Source organism: Haliotis rubra, unplaced genomic scaffold (genome assembly GCF_003918875.1).
Source record: "Haliotis rubra isolate DU_JTF1 unplaced genomic scaffold, ASM391887v1 Scf119, whole genome shotgun sequence".
Lineage (NCBI taxonomy): Eukaryota > Metazoa > Mollusca > Gastropoda > Lepetellida > Haliotidae > Haliotis > Haliotis rubra.
This window is the reverse complement of record NW_025765103.1, coordinates 415,523-441,801: the sequence shown is the minus strand read 5'-3', so window position 1 is coordinate 441,801 and position 26,279 is coordinate 415,523. Positions and strand designations below refer to the sequence as shown.

The following is a 26,279-nucleotide window of genomic DNA, read 5'->3' as shown; positions in this document are numbered from 1 at the left end:
ACCACATATGTGAGACTCGGAGTGAGACCACAAAATGTGAGAATGAAACCATTTATGTGGGGGTGAAACCACTTATGAGGGACTCAGAAACCACATATGTGAGACTCAGAGTGACACCACATATGTGATACTCAGTGTGAAACCACATATGTGAGACTCAGAGTGAAACCACGTAAGTGAAACTCAGTGTGAAACCACGTATGTGAGACTCAGAGTGAAACCACGTATGTGAGACTCAGAGTGAAACCACATATGTGAGACTCAGAGTGAAACCACGTATGTGAGACTCAGTGTGAAACCACATATGTGAGACTCAGTGTGAGCCACATATGTGAGCTATTTGATGAACATAGAGGTTTTTCTGGGTTAATATTGTAATAACGTTGTACTCAAGAATAAAAAGAAGATGTTCACATATGTGAGACTCAGAGTGAAACCACACATGTAAGACTGAGAGTGACACCACATATGTGAGACTCCGTGTGAAACCACATATGTGAGACTCAGTGTGAAACCATATATTTGAGAGTGACACCACATATGTGGGAGTGAAACCACGCTTTCGAGGACATTCCACGTATGCAACAAATATGTACAAACATGTATCTCTTACGAATCGATGTATATGTTTGTGTAAATTTTACTAATGTTATTTCCAGATATTTACACAATGTGATTAATAAACCATACTAATATATCGTATATCAAGATCTGCGAAGTCGTGTAGCGTAAATAGGGCTCCTTATGTCACGCGACTTTGCTATAGAACGATATCAACAGGTTAAGCTGTGGCAATGCTCGTAACCATAACAGATACTCTCTCTGTCGATACTATGTGGGTAATTGTGTCCTATTTAGCTTACGTACATAGCTCGATACATGTATTGATATATGGCTATTCAAGGTAGGCGCTGACACGGAACTGCTGTACAGGCAAACAGGTGAGTATATTACAGGTGAGGCTTATCCTGTTGTACTGGACATACATGTGTATATGCACGTGTACCGCTGTGGTGCTGTCTTGACCAAATCATTAAGTCATGTTGGTATGAATTATTTAAGTATATCTATTTGACATGCGGTCGTGTGGCAGATGGACGAGTATACATAGCAGGTTCACGAGCAGTGGTATACATCAGGAAGCACCTTCAGCGTACACGGCCACACACGAAGTTATTTTTCAGCCGTGTTTGTCATTTGTCACAACTTGAAATAGATTGGCGAAGCCTCTCTTCAAAGGAAATGTCGATATGCATTGCGCAACGCGTTTCCATATAAAAGATATGGCATACTATAAGTCATGCATTCTCTTCCCACAGAGGTTACTCCTGTCATATCTTCCTACATAACCTCTGTTCTAATACGACCCTTTCTTGGTGTCAGCGTTCAAGGCTCGTGATTGGAGACAAGCCGATTTAGTTGTGCAATTAGCGACGTTGTTTCAAAAGTGATCATTCGCAAGGCCTCGGTAATTTCCGTATGCTTCGGGAAAACTAGAACCTCTTCCCGAGCGCGATGCGCAAACGTTTCTTCTAGACAGAACTCAGTCATGTAATGGCGTATCAATGGCGTCTCCATCGCCCTCGTTGACAACGGACAAGCTAGCCATTAAACGTCTTGTGTGTAACATCAACACAATTCCCCGGCAGATGGGGGATATTTGTGGCCCCGCATTTGCTTGTGTTAGTCAAATTGAATCTAAGTCGATGTAACACGTGTTCTGATTGGATAGAAAGAAGGGAGATAATTCGTGTTGCGATCTTTTGCCGCTAGGGGATTTTACGAGGACCGGGAAATATGGCCGTATTAGAACAGAGGTTATGTAGGAAGATATGACAGGAGTAACCTCTGTGGGAAGAAAATGTAAGTCATGTGGAAATAGCTTGGAATACCTTCCTAAGTTTCAAAAGGTAGCGTTTCAATTATCTCACAGAAAGACATGTATCTACTCTTACATTCCCTCAGAGTCTCTATCTGAATATGTACACCTTGCCAGTATGAGAGTGTATTTGAATGGATATGGAAACAATATATATGTGGAAAAAGATTTTGAACTAATTCATTAACAATTCTTCTTTTCATTCTTATGTTTGCTGAATTTCTGTTTATCTCGTCGGTAATGAACAGCCTTCGTTTATCGTGCACGTCCCCGAGATCGTTCTGGTGCTTTCATAATGCACACGTGTCTTGTGTGTAAAAACTATGTATAGTGTAGTTATAAGATTAATTAGGTGTATCATCGTTATATTTAACAGTGATAGTTAGCACCAGTGATCACCTGGACATTGTTCTGCGATCAACAGGCGCTTGTATTACGTCATTAGAAAATGACCGTGTGTAGCTGATGATTCTGAGATTGTTTTATGGTTACTAAAATGTAAATGAATATTCCAAAATTCTTACGCAGGCACGTTCTTGGACATGCTGTTTGGTAGATTACATCCATCTAAATTAATGTCACTTTTATGTGGCGTTTAGTCGCATTCTTCTCGCTGTAACATCCGCCGTGTTCTGCTCAATATACGTATTTCAGCACACTCCGGTGCAGTGATGAATTAGCATATCACCACCACAGGCTAATTTGCATATCACGTGACCGGTCTTTTCTCTTGTTTGTAAACAAACGCACATATTCGTAAATTATAAGAGGCTTCATAATTGCAAGCGGTCTTCATATTGTTTTACATTGTTATGTAGATATTCTGCTATAACCGCGACAGTAAGGCTTATGATACTATATATTTATATACATCAAAGCGACTGCATCGCTTTCTCTCCGTAGGGCTTCGATGACAACATGTAGAACCGCACAACCCATGTAAACAAAGGATCACTATGCAAATCGACATAGTGTTAAACGTTTTAGGATATTTTCTCAATGAAAGTAGGCCATTCTATCAAAGATGTTTAATTAGATGTGGATGCAGAGGTACTATGCTGGCCGCTTGGAACACTGGGTAGAAGTGACGTCACTTTATCATGATATCGTTCCAAATCAGTTGCAGAAATACAAGACTGATAGTAAGTTGTATATATTTTTGGGAGATAGAGTTTTTAGAAATTGTATGATTCCATAGACGTTTATTACAGTTTCATATCATAATTACCGCGCATTATTGGCTCTGTTTTAGTAAATATTCGTTTTAACCCCCTGGGTGTCGTACGTTCCACTTCAACCCTGAATTTGATGTCTAATAAAATTTAAAATATGTTACGCACACAACTACACTTCACTGTTTCGAATTCTGCGGGATATTTCCTGTTTCTTGATACCATCCACTGCCATCTGAGCTAAAGAAATTAAACAATGGGTACATATTAACTGTTGCCATTTTTGACACATTACAAAATTGCAACACATATTTGGTGTATGCTTTGAAATGTAAAAATCGAATAATTACTCGGAGGTTTGATTTTCTAACGTAGAATATTAGTGATCACTGATATCTGTTTCTCATCAAATCACTAGTGGTAATACTAAAACGTCACCGATAAACCTAGAATCGTTTGTGATGTTTTGGAAAATTCACGAACACGAACGCGAAATGATTTTCCGCCATATTGGATAGTGTTTACAAAATCACACTTGGTGAAGCCCGGTCATGAACCGCCTATTACATCACGTATATTTGATATTCAGATGCGACAAATGCTTCAATGAATTCCTCATATGTGTTTTAGAATAAGATAACAAAAAACAAAAGTTCTCTGTCACCAATACCAAGTGTCTAAATGAAATTAAACGAAATGTACTGGATGTAAAAAACACGCTGTGCTCATAGGACAGCGCTTGTGTAAAATGTAAACAAAGAATTTTCAGAATTACACTGTGTAACATTTTCTTAAAGTTTCAGACACTCATTCGTCTATTCGCTGCATACACGGGCTCAGTATTTTAGAATATGCATGGGTAGAGTTTTGTAGCAAGAATTGGGAAATTAAAAGTAGATACAATACAATGATATGTGAATTCCAACAAAACTGTCAAAGTTTTCGTCCTGCGTGACGCCATGATTGACGCCAAATCACGCACAACGACATCGGTATTTGTCGACATTTCTGACAACTTCTCATAATTACAATTAAAATGATACAAACAAACAAACAACACGCAGATAGTCAGGATGTTTTCGATTACTTACATGACATATTTATGTACAAACGATCCCTGGATCAAGGGAAGGTCTCTCCCACAGCGAACACGCCATTTTGTAAATAAGCGGTCACCGGTACTGTAGTGATGTCATACGTCAACATTCTTGTACATATTTCGCAATTTCTTTAAACACAGTCACACTGCCCTGCTGCTTTAAACAGTTACAGTGTCGTAATGCATATTTTGCCCATTGTTTCTCTTCAAGAAACTAATTTCATTATGTACGTTTTGCTTTGTTCAATATCATAGGCAGTTTACTATCCTTTGAAAGTTTTTGTTTGTTTGAACATGGTTTACACAAGAAATTGACACATTTAGCCTAGTACGCCATATTTATATTATAACCTTTGCACAGGTGTTGTATAATGAAATGTTGGCATAACTGCAACACGTACTTTAAATAGTTCCTTTGAAGAGCAATAACTGCAACACGTACTTTAAATAGTTCCTTTGAAGAGCAATAACTGCAACACGTACTTTAAATAGTTCCTTTGAAGAGCAATAATCAATGTTGTAATTTCATACAAACAGGTTTCTGAACAGCGATTTTATTTAACCTTATAACTTATAAGTAAAACTGATATTAATTCAAGCAAATTATTGATATGTTTCAAATGTATATGAACACATGTTTTAAAGGAATTGTTTTGGTCATGGAATTTGTTTCTGTCGTTGTATGGACAAAACAATGATGTCTAATGGTTGGCCAGGTGCGCGTTCATCACAAACGTTTTGCGATTCACTTTCCATGTTTTCGATATTTATCAAAACAATTTATGTTTTAAGAAGTAAATAGAATATTGTGATGACAGGATATTAAACTCTAACTTTATTTCTATAAGAATTGTTAAAATTGATATAAACAAAGCCATGTTTTCCTTTCGCCAAACCTTACAACATTATTCTGATAGTTCCATCCGAGGGGAGCTACTCATCTTTCATTGTATACTTTTGCATTGTATACTTATGAAGAGAAATCGCCACATTATCATCAACAAATAAAGGTCCAATCCTTAAAAATATATTCGTGTTGTGAAATATTCTGTATTATTTTTATTAAGCAGGTGCGCATGTTGTGAAGATACACAGTCAAACTGTCTAATTGTTTATCTATTCAGGACATTATTTGAACTGTACATTTAGTGCTTAAATATTGGGTCGGAAGAGCGTCACATTTTGACTGACAAACCGAGATTTTTTACTCTTTGGTCAGTAATTAGGTGAGATATAAACGAACCAACATGCTGGCCAACATCACCGACATTGCCAAATACACCAAACAAGCCATCACGTCACCTACAGTGGTGTCATTGGTTCAGTCATTTCATCACATATGAAGGTAAGGCTACTCAGTTAATAATGGCCCAACATTAGTGACAATACACCAACGAATGCAGTAGAATATGGGGTGGGGATGGGGTGTGTGTGGCCTAGCGGTCTAGATACTGCATGTATCTGTGTGAGATATGTGTGTGTTTAATTCGCAGCTGCAGTTTAGTACTGTTGTCGACAAGCAGTGACTGCACATCACTTGTCACCGGTCCAAACAACCCATACACAGTTGGTCCTACTCTATAGTGTGTACACATCCAGGTGAAATACATTTGGGCTTTATACGTTTGTCTTTGTAACAACTGGGTATAGTATATGCAATCGACGATCCTATCCAAGTTGCAGCTGAGGTAAGCAGTAGAGTGGTGGGCACCATTGCTCGTGCCCATCCAAGTTGCAGTTGAGGAAAGCAGTAGAGTAGGTTGGGGGCACCTTTGCTCATGTCCATCCAAGTTGTAGTTGAGGAAAGCAGTAGAGTAGGGGGCACCTTTGCTCATGTCGATTCAAGTTGTAGTTGAGGAAAGCTGTGGAGTAGGGGGCACCTTTGCTCATGTCCATCAAGTTGTAGCTGAGGAAAGCAGTAGAGTAGTGGGGGCACCTTTGCTCATGTCCATCCAAGTTGTAGCTGAGGAAAGCAGTAGAGTAGGGGGGCACCTTTGCTCATGTCCATCCAAGTTGTAGCTGAGGAAAGTGTGATGGCCTCCTTTCCTCATACGGCGCAGCTGACATAGTGATAATAGAATCTCCGCGTGAACCATATGTTACAGACATTGTGTAGAGAGGCTTGAGGTTGAGACATGCTGTTTACCTTGGTATTGAACAGCAATTCAGTTACATCCCGGCGTGAGTCATCTTGATGGGATAGTAGAGCCTGAAAAAAGAATGTCCTAAACGTTGCTGCTTCTGTGAAAATCAGGAGCACGTATTAGATTGAATGGTCTGTATGATGGTACGCACAGGTATTATCTGACATATGACAAGTCGAGACATGTTACAAGGATATATACACGTCAACTTCGTTAAAAGGGTAAATTCACAACATTTCTGATGACATTCATTACAGGAAAACACTTGTTTTTAGATAAACGGGAATATTTTTTTCTGGAAATATAACAAATTTGATACAATACTGTTTCTTTACAGGTATTCATGGCCAAATAATTCAAGCCTGGTTGCACGCGATGGGTTGTAGTGGAAGCAGCATAACCGCCACTGTCGCCACAACAAACACCAACACTGATGGTGGCTACAATGGCCAAACGGCATTGACTTGCTCGACCAATGGTCAACGGCAGGATAGGACACAAGAACACTGTCAAACCAATGGCGTTCTGTATCCAAATGTAGCGCATAGTCCTCAGTGCTATGGTGCGCACCAGAACCAGATTCTTCAACCCATGGTGAATGGAGTGCCAAGTGAGCTGACGACAGTCGAAGACGACAAGGAGAAGGAACAGGAAAAGTTTTTGAAGCTTCCGTCATATTCCCGCAGGCAGATAAGTCATCACAACAGTGAACAGGGATGGGTGGAGTGGGGAGTGTTTGGTAAAAGAATCTGCGACTGCAGCAAGATCAGGTACAATACGAGCTTCCTGAACATGATTCTTCAAAGGAAGATGGAACACTACCCTTCTCTTTATCTTGACTTTGGGGACGAGGACACATGGAAGAAAAATGCTCCCCTGCTGATGGACATTGTTGGATTCAGCAAGGCTGAAATACACGCGGCACTGTCGCCGTATGTGATGGGGAGGGTGGAGGAAATACAACTGTCGGAGTTCTGGAGTGACATCAGGGAAGATGTAGCAGGACTCGAGCAGGAGTTGAGTCGAGCTGAGGACATATCTCCTTACCAACAAGAGCTGCTGGAACAGGTGCAGAGATGGTTAGCGGCGTACCGACATGTCGACCCCGAAGAGCCTTGCCACCGACAAGGTGACCCTAATGGACTTCCGTTTCCCTTGCCTGAAGATATTGCTCAGAAACCCGAGGTTTTAAGGATGTGGATTATAGAGTGGGAACAGTTTGATACAGCAGACGCAGAACTCCCCCTAGCGGAACTGACGGAATTGTCAGATAAAACGGATGACAAGGAGACTCATGGGACGTTTGCTTTAACACTACGCCCATATGACATCACGGAAGATTTGAATTTTGACGATCCTCAATGGGAGACGTTGCCAAGTGACGTCATTGCTAATGACGTCACAAAACCGTGTCAGGATGAAATAAATCAACAAAGAGATAAAAGAGTGGACTTACATGACACGACGCGAATGGGTAGCAGGAGAAGAAAGTTGGCGCAATATTTTATCGTGAAGTATGAGTGGCAGGCGGAAAAACTCTCGTCATATCTGCAGTGGGCAGATGTAATGAAAGAAGGTGAACTGAGGTTTGCCGCACTGTGTGAACAGTCTTGATAGCTTACCTGTTAAAAACAGTAATATCCCCGGAGCCCCTTATCTGAAGAAAACACGTTTACTTACTAATATGACTGTACCAATATCTCCAGACAAACAATTAACGTTCAACAGACGGGGTACCAATATCACAAGACAAACAACCTTCTACAGATTACACCATCAAACCCACGGCGTCGTAAATCCAACTGTGGCTTATAGTGCTCAGTGCTAAAGTGAAACTCGGTACATTCAGATTGTACAGGACCAGGTATTCCTTGCGTATGTCGGCAAAATGTGTGAAGCCAGATTTGTGTATGTATATAGATCTCCGCCTTGATACTGGAGGAGTATTGTAAGACCGTCTAATAGTCTACATATCTGTGTAATCCTATAGTCGTAGGTAGATCCCGTACCATGCAAACGTAATTCTCGTTCAACTTTCATAATTCAATTCTTATGAAAAAGTGTGCATTAAGACAACCTCAACATCCTGGGGGTTAAATGATTCTCGCTCACGGATAACTGCTTGTACCCAGCTGGCTACCAAGTGTTGATACGTCAGATAACATCAGGTTAATGTACAGATATAGCAACCTGTCCCCGTCTGTGGTGCGCCATTAACACATGCAGAGCCAGCTGGTACTGTCTCACACGCCCAGTCACGAACAGTCGTAAAGTGAAATATTGTTGAATTACGTTGGCACAGTGGGTCATACTTACAGCAGAAATTACAACAGACGATACGCTGATGTTATGAGTGAGGTGTTAGCCAAGTCAAAATAAACACATGTTTATATATTACGTTTTCAATTAATAGAGATGCAGTACAGTTAAATTTCATCCATTGTCATGAAGAGCAGTACACAAAATACAAAGTAATCAGTCATTCAACAGACTGGGATATTGCAGGTATATACATTTCAGTATGTACTTGATACTGATATATTTACGTTACATATAGATATATGTTAAGTTAAATTTGAGCCCTAAAGCACAAGGATAGTTGTTGTGATTTCAAGCCTCTGCAACCCAAATCAGTTTTCTTTCCCAATTCATGGTTAACAGTTGAATGGAAACAGGATGCGGGGATCAGAATGAGATCGGGGACAGCCAACTAATCACAGCGTAGTCTCCCTTTAAATGTACCTCCCGGTTCATTGTTAGCTGTTGTCAGGAGCTCCTGAAACAGAAACAGCAACGCATTACTCCTATACTTCCACGATAGTGATGGGGCGCTGGGGTAGCCTCGTGGTTGAAGCGTTCGCTCGTCACGTCGAAAACACGGGTTCGATTTCCCACATGGTTACGATGTTTGGATTCCATTTCTTGCGCCGTGGTACTGCTGGAATATGACTTAAAGCGACTCATAACATGCTTACCACGTGGCTGGAATGTTTTCACTATGTCATTAGTTTTATTGACAAATGCTAACAGTGCCATTCACTAATTTTCTTCAATATTCAGAAAGGTAATCATACTCACTCATTTATTTATCCACGGATGTATGTGACTGGCAAGATTTTGTTTTTTATTTGTTGTTTTAGCCGCTCCCAGCAATATTCCAGCTATATGGCGGCGGCTTGAAAATGATCAAGTCTGGACTAGACAATCCAGTGATCAATATACCATGAGTATCAATCTACCCAAACGTGATACGATGACATGTGTCAACAAGTCAGTGGGCCTGACCACCCGATCCCGTTAGTCGCCTCTTACGACAAGCATGGGTTCCTGAAGACCCATTCTAACCCGGATCTTCACGGGTAGACAAGCATGGGTTCCTGAAGACCCATTCTAACCCGGATCTTCACGGGTAGACAAGCATGGGTTCCTGAAGACCCATTCTAACCCGGATCTTCACGGGTAGACAAGCATGGGTTCCTGAAGACCCATTCTAACCCGGATCTTCACGGGTAGACAAGCATGGGTTCCTGAAGACCCATTCTAATCCGGATCTTCACGGGTCTGGCGAGCAATTGGGGGAACAGACAAAGTGAGAAGCGGCAGTAAAATAATTCCGATTCCACACTGCTACTACTGCTTCTTGTTTTCATTTTTAGAAACTTGCGACATAACTCTAACTTTACTCTATAATATGTGATAGTGTATTATTAACAAATGAAATGTAAAGAAGAATGTTAATGCCTAGCGCTTCGCCTTGTTGTAGCGCTTAGCCTTGTTGTAGCGTTTAGCGTACAACCTTCATCCATCACTGACACAAGATTTAATTGATGGAATCAGCAGTCGGTATATTTGTCCGAGAAGGAGAAATGACAAAAGAACCTATCTTTTTTATTTTCGAGTCGGCGGCCAAATTACAGTTGTTCGGACGACGGGGAAAAATACTGCCCCAATGGGTGTTCATGTTCGCCGTCGGTTTTCATCTTTCACCCAAACAGAACTATAGAAATAATTTAAGACACAGCGTAACACTGATAACATCAGGTGTTTTGGTTGTGAAAACATAATGCCAAAATTGTGAACATGTATTCATATTTATCTTGTCAAATGCCAGTGACATTATTATTTTATGGAACTGAGTAACTTGAACTGTTTGATAATTTACGTATTCATTTTCACTGCAGTCGCATTCCTTCCCATGACCTCAATCAAATGTCTTGGGGTATTAGTTCCAGCCAACACTGATGCCTAGACACCAGTGTTCATCCAATTTCCAATTACTCTTTCAATTTACACAGTTATTTTGATTTGGGAAAGTGCTACATTTACTACTTGCGGTATTTACTGACCTATTTTTCAATCACTCGTTCAATGTGACGTCCAACAGATTTCAAAAGGAATTTTTCGTAATACATTTTCAGCATCAAAAGACTCAATTGCATCATTGTCTACAGTGTGAAAAGTTCCAGGCATGTAAATATTGACTCAAATAGTGGAGTAAGCCTTCAGGGAAAGTGGTTAGTACGTGGTTGACTTTGCTCTGTGAGTGCCTCAATGTACCAATTACACCACTCTGTGACCTTTTATACTCCAGTCAATATTCCCGTGCCTCTTTTATATCTTTCCGCCCATCAGCCAATCGGAATAAGACGAAGGTTTATTGCCATCGATTTCCGGTTGATTGTAAGACGAGAACCGGAAACCGCGGACGAATCTGGAATGACGGCCCTTTAAATACAGGCCGTTGGTAATGTCTGGGGTTGTCGGATCACTGAGGTGATTAAGCTGATATTGATGATTTTTTGGTCACAAGGCCTGTGGATGGGGTAAAGGGAAACGATGGCGGGGACCCCACAGTAAGATAAACTTTAACACCACGCGGCCATACATGTCATTGATTGTCTTTTAAGTGAAGCCAGTTCCTACTTGTGGTCATGTTTCCTCTAACCTTTTACAGACGGTTAAATAGAAATGTAATAGCAAAAGCTGACGATTCTAAATACGGCTCACAAACACACAACCTACATAGCCTACAGCCACACAACCAACATAGCCTATAACCACACAGCCTACATAGCCTATAACCACATACATCCTGGACATAGCCTATAACTACACAGCCTACACAGCCTATAACCACACAGCCTACATAGCCTATAACCACACAGCCTATATAGCCTATAACCACACAGCCTATATAGCCTATAACCACACAGCCTTTAACCACACAGCCTATATAGCCTATAACCACACAGCCTACATAGCCTATAACCACACAGCCTATATAGCCTATAACCACACAGCCTATATAGCCTATAACCACACAGCCTATATAGCCTATAACCACACATCCTGGACAACCTATAACTACACAACCAACACAGCCTATAACCACACAGCCTACATAGCCTATAACCACACAGCCTTGCATAGCCTATAACCACACAGCCTATATAGCCTTTAACCACACAACCTACACAGCCTATAACCACACAACCATATATAGCCTATAACCACACAGCCTACCTATACATAACCAACACAGCCTATAACCACACAGCCTACATAGCCTATAACCACACAGCCTACATAGCCTATAACCACACAGCCTATATAGCCTATAACCACACAGCCTATATAGCCTATAACCACACAACCTATATAGCCTATAACCACACAGCCTATATAGCTTATAACCACATAACCAACACAGCCTATAACCACACAGCCTACATAGCCTTTAACCACACAGCCTATATAGCCTATAACCACACATCATATATAGCCTATAACCACACAGCCTACATAGCCTATAACCACACAGCCTATATAGCCTATAACCACACATCATATATAGCCTATAACCACACATCATATATAGCCTATAACCACACAGCCTGTACAACATATAACTACACAACCAACACAGCCTATAACCACACAGCCTTCATAGCCTATAACCACACAACCTACATAGCCTATAACCACACAGCCTACATAGCCTTTAACCATACAACCTACATAGCCTATAACCACACAGCCTACATAGCCTATAACCACACAACCTACATAGCCTATAACCACACAGCCTACATAGCCTATAACCACCACACAGCCTATAATAGCCTATAACCACACAGCCTACACAGCCTATAACCACACAGCCTACATAGCCTATAACCACAACCTACATAGCCTATAACCACACAGCCTATATAGCCTATAACCACACAGCCTACATAGCCTATAACCACACAGCCTACATAGCCTATAACCACACAGCCTATATAGCCTATAACCACACAACCAACATAGCCTATAACCACACAGCCTACACAGCCTATAACCACACAGCCTATAACCTATAACATAAACCTATATATTACACCACACAGCCTACATAGCCTATAACCACCTTCATAGCCTACAATACACATAGCCTATAACCACACAACCAACACAGCCTATAACCACACAGCCTACATAGCCTATAACCACACAGCCTATAGCCTATAACCTATAACACACAGCCTACATAGCCTATAACCCTACACAACCAACACAGCCTATAACCACACAGCCCTATAACACACAACCAAACACAGCCTATAACCACACAGCCTTTAACACAGCCTATAACCACACAGCCTATATAGCCTATAACCACACAGCCTACATAGCCTATAACCACACAGCCTACATAGCCTATAACCACACAGCCTACACAGCCTATAACCACACAGCCTATAACCACACAGCCTACACAGCCTATAACCACACAGCCTACATAGCCTATAACCACACAGCCTACATAGCCTATAACCACACAGCCTACATAGCCTATAACCACACCTACATAGCCTATAACACCTACATAGCCTATAACCACACAGCCTAGCCTAACCACACAGCCTACACAGCCTATAACCACACCTACACAGCCTACATAGCCTATAACCACACAGCCTACATAGCCTGTAACCACACAGCCTACATAGCCTATAACCACACAGCCTACATAGCCTATAACCACACAACAAACACAGCCTATAACCACACAGCCTACATAGCCTATAACCACACAACCAAAATACCCTATAACCAAACAAACTACACAACCTATAACCACACAGCCTACATAGCCTATCACAACACAGCCTACACAGCCTATAACCACACCCTTTAGCCTACCACACAGCCTACATAGCCTACATAGCCTATAACCACACAGCCTATATAGCCTATAACCACACAACCAACATAGCCTATAACCACACAGCCTATAACCAACACACAGCCTATAACATAGCCTATAACCACACAGCCTATATAGCCTATAACCACACAGCCTACATAGCCTATAACCACACAGCCTATATAGCCTATAACCACACAGCCTATATAGCCTATAACCACACAGCCTATATAGCCTATAACCACACCGCCTACATAGCCTATAACCACACAACCAACATAGCCTATAACCACACTGCCTACATAGCCTATAACCACACAGCCTATATAGCCTTTAACCACCCAGCCTACATTGCCTATAACCACACAGCCTACTCATCCTATAACCACACAGCCTACATAGCCTATAACCACACAGCCTACACATCCTATAACCACGCAACCTACATAGCCTATATTCTATAACCACACACAGAAGCCTGGTCTGATGAAGCAGACGTTTGATGTGGTTTGACAAGCCTGACCCCGATTACAACTGCTCTGGTCATCCATGCATGATGAACAGTGGTCATAAGAGGATGCAGACATTTCTTCAATGCCAAGTCTACTTTGGTCGTTGACCTGATACACGACGATAATATAATCCACCAGGAAGAGTTTGGGCCAGCCCGGCATCGGACTTTGGCTGATGATGTGTATGTGGCCATGGTATTGATCCGATAGACCTAACAACATAAACTGACCACTTGACCGCTGCTGGTCTAGATAACTATGAAAGATGAGTGTGTCGGGTCTTATCTCGTCACTGACACAATGTTTCTACTCCGTATACACACGGTACACTGACACAAATTTAGGACGTACGGTATCAATCATTTGCAAGAAATACACTGCTGAGAAAAAGCCACACTCACTTTTTTGATGGCAGCGATGTATTTCATATTCATGTCATAGTTGCGTTAAGGCCCTAAGGCTTGCAGTGTTCCGTCGTATGTTGCGAAGTTTCAAGTTCTGCACTAATCACCAACAGTACAAGATGGACTAGGACTTGCCGTGCATGTGGGAAGAAGTCATGTCCCATTCAATAAATCAAGATGGACAAAACACGTATCCCCAGATTACAAAGACTGCAGAAAGTAATTATCAGCCGATCTACAATTACAAGGCTTGAGATAGAGTAACAGTGGTCCTGGAGGAAAGTAAGTGATCAATACATTACGTCTGGGGAGCTTCCTTGACTCTGTACACAGTTACATGTTGTCATTACAGAGTTTTGCGTGGTTTCCAAAAAGGACATTTGTAATTGATTAGACATAAGAAGGAGAGACTGGTCCAATGTCGATTGGCGCGGTGTTGTCTTGCCACAGATAGCTGTTCTTTCTGAAGAATTAGTTCCAAGGCAGGAACTGATGATGTTCGAGACTATTGAACACACTGGACATTGATATTGTTCGCTGATAGCTACAACATGTATTCAACTGTCAATATGAAAAAGAGATACACTTTATGACACATTTGAAAATATTCCTCTGAGAACGTCTTCTTGAACAACAAACATGCTCCTTTAGTTTACCTGGACCAATACTACCGATTGCTACCTTTCTTATTAACGGGCTGTTAATGTTAATTAATTGATAAGTCATTCGTGTCTACCATGTGCCGCAAGTCACATTGCGAAAATCCGAGAAACATGTGATCGGGTGCTGAATCCGTTGTTAAAGGAGTGTTACACCGTACTCACACAAGTTGGAATATACTCAAAGGCAATAGGGGGGTGGGGTAGCCTAGTGGTTAAAGCGTTCGCTCGTCACGCCGAGGACCCGGGTTCGATTCCCCACATGAGTACAATAAGTGAAGCCCATTTCTGGTGTCCCCCGCCGTGATATTGCTGGAATATTGCTAAAAGCGGCGAAAAGCATACTCACTCACTCACTCACTCAAAGGCAATATATTACTTTGATACAGAAAAAAGAAACAGAATAAGAGTTAAAGTTATACTGCCGCAAGTAAAATTTATTTACATGGAAAGGTATGGTAACCACCTACAGTCCATTAAAACTGCGCATCTGGTATATGCAAATGAGCCACAACACAAGAGGGGTTTCATAAGCAAGTTCATAGGTCAGTAGCGAGCGTGCCCATCTTTGTGTATTGGTACAGGCCTGGCACCGGCGCCTTATTGAGGCCGCGAAACGTCGATGAAAGTTTTGAGGCAGATCATTCCACATCCAGCGTTGTTGGAGGATTCGGGTGACGTCGTAAACGTCGCTCCATTTCAACCAAGGTGTGTTCAATGGGTGACAATTCAGGGGATCATGCAGGTCAGGGTAGCATTGTTCTGATTAAGATATTGCTGTACAACTCAAGCATGTTCCAATACGATGAAAAGGGGTGTTTTTATTACTTCTGCACTTCTTAAGACTGTTTTGAGTAGAACTTGTTATGTGGCAGTGTTATTCATAGTGATTCAATGTTAAAAGTGTAAACATTGTATCTGTATCATTCAGTAGGGGGGCAGTGGTGTGTTCTATATTTAGACTTGTGCTATATTTCAACATATATCTGGAATGTACCACCACAACAATGACTGTATTACCCAAATTTACTAACGTTAGGAAATATATATTTCATCCGGCGTCCATATGAACAAACGTTTGAAATCTACGTATCATCTGGCTGTCAGATTCACACGTTTAAAGGGGTGTTAAAATAAACGAACACTCAACTCTGTATTTACATGTATTTCACAGGTGTGTAAATCTGGCCATTGTTTTCATGTGTTTTTCTAGCATGTGTAACATATGTAAATGCTGTGATTGTAGGACATGCATTTTAATACCTTTGAAATCTCGTATGACCAGGGTTAGATTTGTTATATATTTAGTACACGCGTAAATGGTTGGTAATTGGTAAATATAGTGTTACAAGATTAACACTACTTTAACATGTATTTCAATGGTTCTGTAATGTAACTGTCACATCGGGTTCGTTAGCGCGTCGGACCACGCCATAATGCACGGAGATCATTAGAAACACATGGCGAAGTGATACCCATGACTGAGCACCACTATTAACGTGCCTGCCTTGCTTGACACACACATGATGTCTGTTTAAAAGGTTCAAATATTGGGTCTATGGGCAAGGGCGATATGTATGTTAGGGAGTGTGTGCACGTGTGTGCATGTGTGTGAGAGGGAGAGGGTGTGGGATAGGGTAGGCATAGAGATGGGGTGGTGGCGGTGGGGGACTGATAAGCCTTTCTGATCAGTAGGTAATACCGTTTAACTTTTTGCAATGGAAATTACATTATAGTTTGAATAACTGACCTTATGTACACTTCTTATATATGACATACAACGAGAGATTGCTTATTGCACTAAAACACAGACAGGTGTGTTCACACAGACATGAACCGGTAGGTCCCTAATTTTAGTGCACACTTGTATGAGTTCTCATACTCATGGTCATAGCTATCTATACTTTCATAAAGATGATTACAAGGTGTTACTGATTCCCGTAAAATTGTTGTAACAGTTGTAAATGTGTTAATATGCACATACTTGGTATTAGAGCTGTGTTTCGTAGCCTAAGTGGGGAGACAATATAGCCTGATACCAGTGACTGAGCGTGACAGTTTATAGTCATAGTGGCAATATTTCAGCCAAAAAAAATAGTTCTAAATTCATTAAAACCTGTGTCACACACACACACACACACACACACACACACACACACACACACACACACACACACACACACACACACACACACACACACACACACACACACACACACACACACACACACACACACACACACACACACACACACACACACACACACACACACACACACATAAAGAGCTCTTGATCTAATAAAATTTCAGCATTTCATGATGAAGAAGGTTCAGTCAAACATGTTCAGCACGCTTCAAAATAAATTTGAAACTGAAGTTTCCTTTGGGAAGTTGTGTTTCTACACCAATTCTTTCACAAACAATTCAATGTAATTTATATCAGAATTCAGAATCACTGAAAAAACTCTGCTGTCTAAATTGTATCTTATCTTTGTTCTCTTTCTTAACAAAGCTAAGACATCATTCATAGTTGTGAATAAATGGTGTTATTTGTCAAACAACTAAAACATATTTCAATTACTTGAAGACAAGTATTGTACAGTTCACAGAGTTTGAAACATGTTCACACTCTTTCACTTCTACACCAACTCCTTTGTTCATGTAACAGATACAAACACATTCCTATAAGGCTCAATTTGTTTTTAAATTTCAGAGGGATTTCAAAGAGACTCCCTTCCTATTCCTAATGCAATACTCCTTACAATTTTAAGTAGTACTTAAGTAGTACTTAAGAAATTACGAGTTGGCTCTTTTGATGATAAGAATAATGAGGTCACGTGAACGTTAAAATGTGTGAAAATGAAATGAAATGAACCAAGTAATTCACTTGATGGAAACAAGTGATCATCTTGCTTGAGCACAGGTAACATGAAGGTGTATGAACCTTTCATATACATACCCCTGAAATCCGGTATGATACATAAATATCTAAGGTGTGTAAACATTTGCAAATTTGAAAATTTACATGTGTTTCCCCACCTACGTAAATTTACATGTTTCCAACCTGAGTAAACTTAGAACGAAATCGGAAATTTCAGCACCCATTGAAATTCAAAGGAATGCATTAGAAATCCTGCATGATCATGTATTTACTGGGGTATCTGTTTTGTAATCGTACAGTTTGAATCCAGCCGACGGCCTTATCTGTTTCGATTTCCAACAGCTACGCTTCTGTTATTGTAAAATATGTTTTCAATGCATCAACGTCGAAGGTATGACATGTGCCAAGTTATATGCAAGTAAGTAAGGTAACCTGCTGGTAAAAGTGCTGTGATCGATGCTCATTATGTCAATCACGGGAATTGCTGGTACGGACTCGAGTATCTACATATAACCAACAACATTTGTTGTTCCCGTCGTGATTGTGCTGGAAGGTTGCTAGTAAATACTGCTTCACTGTCACCATACTGAAGGTAATTGCAACCCAACAGTGTACCTACCATCAATATCAGGTACTTATCACTTTCTGTGTTAACTTTCTGCCCTTTACATTTATATATTTACGGGTATATATACGTATCATAATTGTTTCTTTAATGTTTTGAAATATATGATTTGGTCTAAACGTACCTTAGAAACGTGTTACTGCTAATTAAGAAAGATATTCCTCATTAGAAGAATACATAGGGCAACCACTGCATGATCATGCCAAAGGATCGAGCGATCTTTGTCGAGGAATGCGTTATTGATGCTGTTATCTGATATGTTTGGGGCCTATCAGTTTGAACAGGGACTTTAATTATGAATGACTTCTGCTCGCGTTTGAAACTGTCCATTAAATGTCCTATCTGGATACATCTCCTGAGTTAGGAACCCCTTTTTTGCATTTAATTTCCGAAGACGTCAAGTATCGTTTCACTGGCGTGCCCCGGTGTCCTCGTATGACGCTTCCCCGGGATTAGCTGGGACATTGACAGACAATTCTTACTCTAGTTGGACATAGCAAAGTAGCATGTTTTACCCATTGAGACAGACCGTTCCTAAACTCTTTATGTGACGTTGATCTATGACGAGTTTTGTGAGTAGACACGTCTGGTCACGAATGCGAAGGTACTGTCACCAAACAGACAATGCGTCACTGTATATATTCACCAAAGTACATTCGGTTTGTTCGCGTTGTGCTTAGTCAATAACTGCCTGCCCATTTTAGGATCATGTTTCAGTGCATTTACAGAAAATACTTCACATGCTCCTAGTGCAGTAGTACACTTTGCTGGATACATGGAGGTTTGTAAAAAATAGAGCTGAAATTATCTCAAGAAATGTAGAATTGAAAAGATTTTATTTTATGTTATGAATATATATGAACTATTCTCACGCAAAAACGAATGAGGTGAAATTTCGGGTAAATTATAATAAACAGTTTCCGTAATAGTTTCTAAAAGCTACTATCTATTGGTTAGAATGAATAGCTCTGTAGTGCTTAGAGGCTCTCATCCAAAGACAGAAGGGTAGAGGCCTTAGACATGGAATGGTTCCTTGTTCAAGAAATGTGGATCTTTTGTGAGTGAGTATTTTTAGCAATATTCCAGCAGGGGACACCAGAAATCGCTTCACACATTGTACCCATGTGGGGAATCGAACCCGGGGATCTAGTTATGAAAGACATCTGTTGCTGTTTCATCAAGAGTTATCTTGCACTGCAGTATATTATATAATGTCACATTTGTCTGTTGATGTAGTTTCATTAGATTACACTAAATAGACAAAGCCTTTCCACGTTCATAAGAAATGTCTGTTAAAACCATGAAGGACCCGTGAAGGTCCGGGTTAGTATTGGTCTTCAGTAACCCATGCTTGTCGTAAGAGGCGACTAACGGGATCGGGTGGTCAGGCTCGCTGACTTGGTTGACACATGTGATCGGTTCCCAATTGCGCAGATCGATGCTCCTGCTGTTGATCACTGGATTGTCTGGTCCAGAGTCGATTATTTATACACCGCCGCCATGTAGCTGGAATATTGTTGAGTGTGCCGTAATACCAAACTCGTGTATAGATACAGCTATCGAATAATGATGAAACTGTGTTTGCAAAAGCGTGAGCATGTCCCATCGGTGATACATGCTGTTTGTCATCAATCAGGGATGTAATGATGAGGAAATCCTAGTGGTCAATAAACAGGGATGCTAAACATTAGATTTGTTGGTTAAGAACTGTTGTATTTAGACCTGTGTGCACGTGGCCATGTGAGAGTATGAGTATAATTAAATCTACGAGGGATGAAGTACCCGGCCATTCTAGTCCAACTGACTGCCATTTCAAGCTGATCCTTATGGCGTAGGCAGTGATGCTGTAAGATCATAGTTATGTATATTTCCATCAAAATAAGTAAATTATGCCATCAATAATGCAAATATATGTTATGAAGGAAATCAGTTTCAGATATTGTAGTGTACTTACTTCCATCAAGAAGCTTACTGTGAACTCATAAACATACTGAAAAGAAAGACCGAAGAACTTAATGGGAACATTTGAATAAGGAAATACATTACAATAACTTAAAGCATTACAGGTTTGAACTACCACAGATGGTTCAATACATCATCATTATGTTGCAGCAGACTTTGACAAATAACCTGATTTTCTTGATTTATGTCGTTTCATTCACTTCTAGTATCGATATTCCAGTGAAGAAAAGTAACGTCCATCAATAACCACAGTTGGAACAATTTTCTGTCTGTTTTGAAACGTGCCCTTCATGTAAATCAGCCTAAACACTATATTTAAAGTAACCCAGTGGTAAAGGTGTTCGTTATTATCGAACATGTACGTGCTAATTGAGACCGATCCAAGTGAACCATTTCAATGACAATATTCTTTATGCCTTAAGGGACAAGAGAGGTAACCTCTAAAACTTCAAAGTATCTTTGTTTTCTCAAAGCCATCTTATAAAACCGATACGAGAGAATACAAATAACACTGACAGGCATTTTGTCCGAGCTTCCCTCTCCTTGAGATACCAAGAGCCATGATGATCCTTGGAGTGTGTTCTGGACACAATGAATGATGGCAGCGCGTGGTAGACATCTTCATCACGGCAGGGTCCTGCAGGCGATGTTAACAGCGTAACTGGAGTCCCCTGACTTCATGTGGTTTCCCCATTCATCGCCAGAAAGGAGTCTTCAATGTTTCTTTGATGGTGTAAGAGAATGTGAATCTATTCGGGCTGGCGTGCAGTCTGAAATCTAGACAAACATCGAGGTGGGCCCACTTGTCCTCGGGGACTGTCTCAGAAGTTGACATAGTTTATACTTGGCAGTCCTTTTGATGTGTTGGTTGCGGTGAAAGCTTGACTGAGCCTTCAGAATAGGCTGCAACTATGACTACTTGTATTCATTTTTCTACTTTCTGTAAAAATCACAGGCGAACATATACGCATTGGCAAGTCATTACACATGGTGTTCCACTCAACGTCTCTTCTTGTAACTTTGCTTTAACAACAAACCGATCAAGATGACAGGTTACATTCATACCTGTCTGATTGTAGTTTTTCCCGATCTGCTTACTGGTAATATTCAAATGCATTAGAAGTAATTCTGCACAGATGTTCTCTTACAACATGGCCATAGTGACCCCTGATCGAATATCCATCAAGTTTCTCTACAAAACACAACTGCAGTGAGAGCATTCGAAATGTCAACTTGAGTCGACTTTCTTTGGAACCATGCCTAACATCTTCAAACATATCCATCCACACTTATCTGCTGATATTGCCGATCCAGTTACACAGTACTTTGTGCAGCTGGTTCCTTGTGAAGGTGTTTGTTGTGTGGAGGACAGTTTGGGACGGATACACTCTCTTCACTAACACCAGTACCGGGTATCGTCACTGATAGATAGTGATTAGGACTCACATCCTGTCAATATTGATGGAACGATTCCGCTTGTAACATTGATTTCGGAAATGGGTTCAGAAAATATATTTCATCACAATTTTGAATGGAAAACCTTAAGTCACATATTTAGATATTTGCTTAACTAAATTTCCCTATCGTCAAATTCAGGGATACTGCCGGTAAAACATAACACGCTTCACTTACACAAGCACCAGGTGTCATGGCTATTTTAGTCATCCATTCACATTATATCAATTCTTATTTTGCGGAATGGAATCTTTTTGGTATGGAGAGTCATCATTTGCTGGTGTTGACGCGTTTAGACGTTACCATGGTAATTGGTTTGATTCCTTCGACGGCTTGTATAGATCCTGATCATGTTTAGATTCAGCACAGACAACATGTTCATCCTCTGAACAATGAGGAAAGAGAAGTGACTCCCTTTTACTTCCTTCAGCTTTTACAAACAGCCCACAACATAGATGCATGGAAGTTTCTGAATTGCATGCATAATCCTGTCAGCACAAGGCGTCTAGTATTCCAAACACATCTCATGTGGACCTGTTCAATAGCCTTAATTTCGCTCGAATTTTAGACTTTAGTGAATGAATGCAATGGACAATTACTTTTTTTAACACAAATGTTAAATGGATCTTGTTCTAGGTTTGCAAATATAGCCTACGTTTGCTTGTATATTGAATCATATACTCAATTTCCATCTTAAGTAGCTATTTGCCGTTCATTTGCATGATACATGTAGGTCTCTGATCAGTGGTGACTTGGACAAGGCCATTTCAGCTTGTCGTCCCCCAGGCAAACGTCTTTGTTGAAGTGTACAAGTATTCAGTGCTCATCCGATGTCGATATATCTTGTGACATAGATGTCAAAAAGCAAAAGATTCGTCCTGCGAATAATGACGCAACAAAACTTCTAAAAACCCAGCAAATATTTCAAACAATGTAAGCTCCATCATGCAGAGACAAGGCACGGGACTGCCCTGTGTAGTTCCACGGGTGTAACAAGCTGCATGGGTTGGGTAGAGAGGTTGCAACATTATTCGACTTACTATACAGCAGGTCTACAGTCAAACAAACTGTTGGGGCCAAGTGGTACATACTACGGTCAACACCCGAGAATAACTGACGAAATACACTCCTGGTGATGTAACAGTGACTCCAGGTGTTCATGAAAGGTGCGCGCCTTTACAGGGGTACCCGGTACAAACACAAGCGATGAGTTCAAACTGGAGATGCCCTAAACATCTCCACCATCAGCCACTGATGACCGTGTTGTTTATTTGTGTGGCAGTGTAGTGTCGTTGGGTTACAGTGTTATATTTGATCTTAGTTGGTACGGCAAGTTGAAGATGTACCTGATTTTATGTACATAATAGACACCTTTAAATATGGTTTTTTTAGCATATTTAGGTGTGGCTGCCCTATCTTACAATACAACTGAAACATGCTCCAGCAAAGCATATTAATCCATGCATGAACTCCAACCTTACAATAGCCAAAGCCCTGACCTGCCTCAGTCTCTTGTCTAGCTTATGTAATCATCACGCAGTTTAAACTCAGTGGTTGACCTGCTAATTTAGTCACTCTCAAGCATTCGAACAGCAAGCAGCCCCACACTACAGTGTAAAGGTTTTTAAAGGTATCTGTATACCAGCTCACCTCTGTATATTTCCAAGATCCTTACAGGAGTGTATGGTATGAGGGACTGCTGGAACTAGGTCCACACACCTGGGTTTATGTATGAGGAGGACATTGGTGGATTCGTCCCAACGTAATAAAGATGCCGTCAACTCTCACCCCGTTGCCTTGTGGTTTTCATTACGGAACAACCCCAAATTCCATGCATGCTACCACACTTTTTACACATAGACATCATGTGTTCGTCTTATTTACCTTTTGTACATACACACCATGTTGTATTTTTACCTTTTACACAGAGACACCATGTCGTATTATTTACCCTTTACACACAATGGTGTCTATAATTTACCCTTTATACATAGACACTATGTTGTATGATTAATCTTTTACACAGAGACACCATGTCGTATTATTTACCCTTTACACACAATGCTGTCTATAATTTATCCGTTATACATAGACACCACGTTGTATGATTTACCCCTTACACATACAAACAGCATATGCTATGTTTCACAATGTTGTTTATATCATTTTTTATTGCTGCAGAATTATACGTTTCGTCAACTAAAACCTTACTGTTTGCGAGCATCTCCACTAATAGGGATTGTTGAAAAATTCCACTCCACTAGGTCACATTCAGCATACTCTCACGAGTTAAAGCAGTCGACCTATGGACTCATGAAACTTAAAACAGTAAAACGGGTTCAACAGAACACAACCTCCTCTCACACCAGAATATTTTTAAAACCATGCTTTCAATTAAAGCCTTCCATTCACTGAATACCATCCGCCGCCCAGAGAGCTCCACGAATGAAATGAACTGATAAACGTTTCCGTTCCACAAGTACCTACAGGCTGCAGTCTGGGCGTTAATAGGCTTCCCAGCGGCTCCAGGAACTGGGGTGCTTACTGATAATGATTGAAATCACGTGGATGTGTATTTTCTTTCGATTTCATGGGATACTTCAAAGTTTTTTTATAACCAAGAACGCTTTTGCTTGTATGCAGCGTAAGTGGAGCATACACGAAAGCTAAATTGCAGCTAGAATTCTATATACAGGCCTGTTGTTGTTCCCTCTGGCTGGGTCTGAGAGCTATCGAGTGGTGGAATTGGATTAAGGTATAAGCAGAATGTGTTTGTACTTGGCGATCTCTGTAACTGTGAAACAGTGTGGAGCACTGTGGAGAACGGTCACACGGAAGTGGTCATACAACCTCAATAGCCTGGCGCTGGGACGGCAGATTGTCGGGAGACACTCCTTGATATCCCGAAGGCTACATCACTTTAATATCCTTACTGTTGTCACGAGATAATTTTGTTTACTCTCACAACAAGCCAACACGATTAAAGTGACGCCTGTCTGCGCTGAAGAACATTGCTATAAGAGGCGCCCATAAAAGCTTTGATCAGATCTTCTCACTTCCTGTGCGTGTGACACTAAGAATTAGACAGGAAATGACGAGCTTGCCTTTGATCGCTCTTGCATTTGCAATTCATGCTGAAAACTCTATACTGGAATTCAATGCTGTACATGCAATTTGACAGTAAGTTATAATTTCATCCCACTACAAATAACGATCGAAACTAAATTAATGGCAAAAGATGTGTTTCTGCAAAAACGAAATGTGATAAGGATATACTGTGTGGCATTTATGAATGTAACTGATCGCTGCTGTCTAGCACCATGCCCCTAACACACTGAGATATGTCTGTAGTTGAACTGCTGTCGTACATCCTGCTGATTGATGCATAGAGTAGGAGAATGTTTGTCCCCCCTTCAGAAACTGTGCTTCTTGTGAACGCCCGTGAAAGGGTAACAGTAGAGTGCAGCTTCAGTACATTGTCTAGGTGCACAATCAGCACTCAGAAATATTGATTCTGTTTATGGTTAAAACAAAAGGTTTACCGTTGACACATGCAGCATATGCCACATATACCGCCGGTATAATATCTTGACAAGATATCTGCCCAAACCATACACCAGTACTATTAACATCTGGATTGACTCTAGAACCTGAAGACATGCCATTCCTGTTACTCACTGGATTAATATAGATCCGTACAAAGAGAAATCTACTGCTGGATCCAGCAAATATACCACCAAATCCCCGTCTCAAAGATTAACCCCAATTCTTAATACTGCCAAGGAAGGACTTTCTATATGCTTAGAATGTATTTGAGACAAGAAGAATTAATACCATGAGGATAAATGGAATTCTTTTTACAATCTCAGAAACGGACCAAGTTCGGATTTATTTCAGCGATATTCGATTTTTGTTTACCACATGTCAAACTTAAAGAAAAAAACAACCATTCCTTGATCCACGGGACAGCTGCTAATACACGTGGCGAGGACAGATAGTTTTGCATATCTATCGTCATTGCTTCAGGACAATTTGTCAAAAATGAAAAAAAGTAATTTTATGCTCTTCTTCCTTGCGGATCTGCGTGATTATGATAGTTATCAGAATTTCTGCTTGGATTGACACAATCAAATCAAGGAAATTTGCTAACTTAAGCTCCAGGTAATCCAGGTATCGTTCAATAGAAGCCAATTCCCCGTCACTGATTTACCCACCTGAACTTGACATTAATGAGACCGCCTCATGTGTTTCATATTTAATATGCATAATGATTCAGTGAAAAGATTGACTCCCCA

General features: G+C 40.6%; 1 protein-coding gene across 1 annotated transcript; it reads left to right on the top strand.

The window, feature by feature from the left end:
- Positions 1 to 898: 898 nt before the first annotated feature.
- On the top strand, positions 899 to 8,688 carry LOC124260456. The gene is made up of 2 exons (XM_046694785.1): positions 899 to 941; positions 6,632 to 8,688. Exon 2 carries the CDS (start codon positions 6,670 to 6,672, stop codon positions 7,906 to 7,908), a length of 1,239 nt encoding a protein of 412 aa, XP_046550741.1. The 5' UTR covers positions 899 to 941; positions 6,632 to 6,669; the 3' UTR covers positions 7,909 to 8,688.
- Positions 8,689 to 26,279: the final 17,591 nt, after the last annotated feature.